The 6,000-nt window shown below is 36.0% G+C and overlaps 1 protein-coding gene across 3 annotated transcripts in view; it reads right to left on the bottom strand.

The window, feature by feature from the left end:
- NADK2 (NAD kinase 2, mitochondrial) overlaps positions 1–6,000 on the bottom strand; it is a 41,064-nt gene that overhangs the window by 17,194 nt on the left and 17,870 nt on the right. For all 3 annotated transcript variants that reach the window (XM_081826003.1, XM_081826001.1, XM_081826002.1), the window contains exons 5-7: positions 3,656–3,739; positions 1,494–1,630; positions 17–95 (exon numbers count right to left, since the gene is read on the bottom strand). In XM_081826003.1, the coding sequence (XP_081682129.1) occupies positions 17–95; positions 1,494–1,630; positions 3,656–3,739 (300 nt within the window). The remainder of the gene's footprint in view (positions 1–16; positions 96–1,493; positions 1,631–3,655; positions 3,740–6,000) is intronic.

A 6,000-nucleotide genomic window follows, 5' to 3' on the forward strand; every position in this document is an offset into this window, starting at 1 on the left:
ACAGGTTTAAAAGCACCTGGATGACAGACTCTCCCCGATGAAGACTTCATTTAGTGCCCTCACTGGCAAAAGCTGGGGTCCTGAAGCCTCAGGTCCTGTAGTAATGAAAAGAAAAACAACTTGTTTAAATTTTAGAAATGTTAGGATTTAAATTTTATAAAATATTAAAATATTCATACTTTTGTTTCAATAGAATCCATACTTTAACATTATTAACATAGAAGTTAAATCTCATATTTAGAGTGTTCATAATGAACCTCAAAATCACCTAACATATCTCCAAAGAAGCCTCTCTCTCTCACCAAAATAAACCTTAATTCTTCTTGAAACAATATTTTAAGAGTGATGAAATATACTTATCCACCTCATAAGATTCTTATTGTCACACTTAATTTCTCTCTGAGAGCTTCAGACGTGGAAATAATCAAGTACTTCCACAGGAGCCACTTTGGATTTCAGCAGCAAATTACACACATGGCTCATATTGGAAACCAAATCGGTTATATATTAGAGATCACTGAATCTCTGAATACCAATCTATAGCTTTCTTATAAAGCCAATGAATTTCAGAGCCAAATCTTGCACATCTCCAGTGATAGGAATAACTTCTTTTGGCTAGGGATAAAGTAATATTTCCAACTAAAAATTTAAAATCTTTAAGATATGACACGAACACATAGTTTAAGAGCAGCCCAACCTATAAAGCTATAAATCACCATGAAAAACTCTGAAAATCATGAGATAAGACAGAAACAAAGCAGATACGTAAAGGTAGCTTTTCCTGATAAGTTTAGCCAAGAAATGAAACACAGGAGGAAAAAAATACCTTTTTATACAGTCCACAGATATTTAGTATATCTCTTGGGGTCTTCCTGTAGCATGAAAGCCTTAAAATTACTGGGAAAATATGGCTAAATTATAATCCACAAAACTGAGAATTCACCTTAACACTTACTAAAAAAAAAAAAAAAAAGCTGCATATCACCTTATACTAATATTCTCTTAGCAGCTTACAGAGATGTCTGGAACACAAATCTTAAGGCTGCAATGCAAAATTTCCCAACAAAAAGATTTTAACCAACAACTATAACTATGATAGATATATTTAAATATGGCTATACAAATGTATAATTATTAAGAAATCTATAGATTAGGTCATTTCTACTGCCTTTCTCTTTTTGACATTTTAAAGATTAAAGCCAAGAATCCTTCCTTAAATATCAACTATTCTGTTAGACATTTTATAATTCTTTCATATTTCATGTTTTCAAACCCATCCTAGAACACATTTCTTTTAGAAGTATGCTTATTTCTTATTTCTGTATCTAGTCATATTACATTTTACACCTCAAGTAGTTCACTGTATTTTCTTAAATGTGGTCAGTAGCACTAAAATCCCCAAATAATTGTAAATTATCACTTATATAAATTAGAAATCAAAGGAACAAGAAGTTAAATACTGCCCAAACACATCTAATTCCCAATCTACCTACTTTCATCATGAACTCTTTCAATGTTGAAGGCTCTGCTATGTTGATTCAAACTTAGCTGCTGTTCGTGGAGGTCCACAGGAACAGGGTTTATGCCAGTCCCTTCAAGGTACAACCTGATTCGCTGCCTCCATAACCACCTTAGAAGAGTGAAGGAAAAGCAAATATGTTAAGATAAAATAAACTTAGGATGAGGCATTATAATTTCACCAAATTAAAAAATTCATATTAAAAACCTAGTTATTGGGTGCCTGGGTGGCTCAGTTGGTTAAGCAACTGCCTTCGGCTCAGGTCATGATCCTGGAGTCCCTGGATCGAGTCCCGCATCGGGCTCCCTACTCAGCAGGGAGTCTGCTTCTCCCTCTGACCCTCCCCCCTCTCATGTGCTCTGTCTCATTCTCTGTCTCTCAAATAAATAAATAAAATCTTTAAAAAAAAATAAAAACCTAGTTATTCCACAAATTATACCAGAAACACCTAAAACCTACAGGTTCCTCCTCAAAGACAAAGTCAAAGATTTAGTTCTCTTTTCAGAAATAATAGAAATATGTAATGTATTTGTACAAAATCTCCCACATAACTTGAATCAAAGTCAAATTCTATATCAAGTATCCATTAAATCTAAGATACTAAGATACAGTTGTGTTTCGCTCATACAAAAGCATAACATGCAAAAACAAAACAAAAAACCCCAAAAAAACAAAAAAGAAAACCACTGTGATAAAACAATATTGTGTTAAGGTGGTTAGACAAAACTCCCTCTCCTAGAGTTCTATAATGATTATTTTTTTTGCAATAAAAAAGAAATCAGGGGCGCCTGGGTGGCTCAGTCGTTAAGCGTCTGCCTTCAGCTCGGGTCACGATCCCAGAGTCCTGGGATCGAGCCCCGCATCGGGCTCCCTGCTCGGCGGGAAGCCTGCTTCTCCCTCTCTCACTCCCCCTGCTTGTGTTCCCTCTCGCTGTGTCTCTCTCTGTCAAATAAATAAAATCTTTAAAAAAAAAAAAAAAAATCAGTGACAAATTTTTTAACATTTAAGATTACACCTAAAACTTAAATGATATTTTTTTGGGGCGCCTGGGTGGCTCAGTTGGTTAAGCGACTGCCTTCGGCTCAGGTCATGATCCTGGAGTCCCGGGATCGAGTCCCACATCGGGCTCCCTGCTCGGCGGGGAGTCTGCTTCTCTCTCTGACCCTCCCCCTCTCATGCTCTCTCTCTATCTCATTCTCTCTCTCAAATAAATAAATAAAATCTTTAAAAAAAAAAAAAAACTTAAATGACGTTTTTGATAGAAGGAAAAAAATTAGGTATAATTGATTTCAAAACCAAAAACTGATGTGTCAAAAAGCCAGTGGGACAGATTCTGCTAGATTAGTATATAAAAATATACTCCCACTTGATAGCTATAAAAGTGGACATTTGTAGAGGTGCTGAAACTTCTGAAACTTCTGAAACAACCAGAAACTAGAATCATTACTAATGATTCCAGAAATCAAGATTTAATACAATTTCACAAAAAAACAAAGCTTTCTCAAACAATAAAAATCTAGTCCAAGTCAGGAAATAAAAAGTCATCCAACTTGGCTCTCTCTACTATAGTCACCAACCCCATCTCAGCTCCTCCCTCCACTCTTCTCTTTTCAGGATAGCCTGACTACTGAACAAATTAAGTGAAAGAAGTATGACAAAACATCCCCCTACTTAAGAAACACTTAATATGTAAAATAAAAGATACCAGGAACCTCAGAATGGTGGAGTAAATCCAACCCTCAGCCATTCTGGATGGGAGAGGAGGATAAAAATATAAAATCTCAGTGAATTTGAACACTTACTTTTAGCCAATAGTTTTAACTAGCTTTCTACCAAACTGCTAAGAACATGTAACAACATTAAGAAAATAGAAACATGGCCTCTAGTTCACTGATGGAGAAAACCCCTCTACTTGCAGTTGGGTTACAGGCCAAGTGGCTTTTGTCAGGGTTTTTCTACACAGTTCCTGTTGGACTAGAAGAAAGGTAGAGGTGTGGATGACTCAGCTAATAACAGTAGCCATAAAGAGTAATACATAACTATACACTAAGCCAAATATTATCTAACTTGGTCTGTCCAATAGCATTTCTAATGGCACATAAAGATATTTATAAAACAATTGTAAGAAATTCCTACCTGAACTCACCACGATAGAACTTCTGTAAGGCTTCTGGGAAGGAATGTGTGTATCGAACAGGAAGACATAAATGACCCTCAGACCTTTCATAAGAGATTTGTAGTGTGTAAAGGGAAGAAAAAGGAAAAAAGAAAAAACTTAATTCAAAAGGTATCACTAAACTACAAAAACCAGACATGAAACTTTATAAATTTGTTCTATACTTCATTTTTTTTGCAACAAAATTTTCTGTACTTTCAGTAAGACAAAAAGACCAAATAGAAATAGTGGTTTTACATCCAGCTTCAATGCCATCATACACACTACTGAAGTTTCCACATCACAGTGAAACTAAAAATAACAGCACATTTGCCACCGACTGATTACCCTACAAAATTATCTAATGGTATTTCCACCCTACATTTAAATGATTTAACTATAAACTGTGGGCAAGTCACTTTAGCATCAGCTTTCTCATCTCTAAAAGGGTGATAAAACCACTAATCTCAAAAGGTTATTCTGAGGAATCACACTATATGTGAAAGTAAACCATAAATCCCTTTTAAATATCATTTAAGACATTCTAAGTCATAAAGAGAAATCATAAAGCTAATCCAATCCAATCCTTCGTTTATTCAAAAAATATATATGGGTGAACTTCCTTCAGGAAGTTAAGAGCTTGACATAGAAGACAATTTTTTTTTAAACTGCAAATTACAAAGTGTTAACATTGCCTATAGCTGATATAGGAAGATGAGAGAACATAGCATCTAACACCCAAAGGTGTCCAGAAAGTTCAATCATCATCATTTACATGATGCTTTGATCTTGAAGGAAAGGTTGAGAGGAGACTTGGCAAAACAAACTCTTAATAACTATACATTAACTTATAAGCGTGAAGAGCAGAAAAAAAGGCTTTTACAAAGTTGTGATATATCAATTTCTTTATCTGTGAGAATCAACACTGAAATTAAGACTAGGCCCTGCCTAAGTTTTTTAATTTTTATATTCACTGCAACACTTTTACACGATGCTAAGTATATAGAGGGTATCAACAGTCATTTGATAAAACAATACCTGCTAGGGTCAAATACAGGTCTACAACACCCAAGAGAGAACAATCTCTCAGGAGATTAGAGTCAGATCTCAGCCAGGGCTGTCAGCACCTGAAGGCTTGACTTGGCCTGAAGGATTCACTTTCAATGTGGCTCACTCACAGGCTGGCAAACTGGTGTGAGCTATTTGCAAGATGCCTCAATTCTTCCCCATGAAAGCCTCTCCAAAGGGCTGCTTGAGTATCCTCACATCATGCCGGCTGACTTACCCCAGAATGAACAATCCAAGAGACTAATACAGAAGCTGTAATACCATTTATGACCTGGCCTTGGAATCCACACACTGTCATACCATATTCCACTGGTCACACAGGCCAGCCCTGATTGAATACAGAAGCAGGGAGAGAACCACATAAAGGTGTGAATGCTAGGCAGCTACCTTGGAGGCTAGCTACCACATGCCTTCTATCCCATTTTAATTATTAAGCATTCAAGTGTCATAATTATTTATTGGGTTCAATAAACTGAATGCAGAATACAGACAAGACAAACTGAAGTTATATATTTAATTTAGATGAGTCCATGTAAGTGAACCATCTTAAAAGGGTATCCTCCAGCCCAAGTCAAGCCTTCAGGTGCCTGCAGCCCCTGCTTACTATAACCTCATGAGAGAGCTCAAGCCAAACCACCCAGCCAAGCTCCTGAATTCCAGATACACAGAAGCCATGAGAAATAATAAATGATTATTATTGTTTAAGCCCTTAAGTTCTGGTCTGATTTGTTATGCAGCATTTGAAAACTAATATAGAGGAGAGGAAATTTAAGTTGAACATTAACTTCTGGGCTTATTTAAGGCTTGTGAGTCACCAGAGTACTTAAGAAAAAGAAGTCAAGCAACCTGAATTACCAAACAAGCTAGGAGGCTTAATACATTGTTGGCCTGGAGACAAGAAGAAAAACCAAAGGACTTCTAAAGCCTACTCTTCTAGGTAGAAATTAGAGATGCAATACTGCCTGCTTACCAGTTTCAAAATTCCCACAAGTTTACAGGAGTATTAAGCCAACTTTTTGAAGGAAAACGTATTTCAACAAACTATATAAAATGTGATCACTAAAGAATCTCTTGATATAAAATTATGCCATTAAGAAGTTCTAAAATATAGGCATTCCTATACACCAACAAGACAGAAGAAAGAGAAATTAAGGAGTCGATCCCATTTACAATTGCACCCAAAACCATAAGATACCTAGAAATAAATCTAACCAAAGAGACAAAGGATCTGTACTCAGAAAACTATAAAATACTCATG

Source organism: Leptonychotes weddellii, chromosome 7, assembly GCF_054177405.1.
Source record: "Leptonychotes weddellii isolate Sample4059 chromosome 7, ASM5417740v2, whole genome shotgun sequence".
NCBI lineage: Eukaryota > Metazoa > Chordata > Mammalia > Carnivora > Phocidae > Leptonychotes > Leptonychotes weddellii.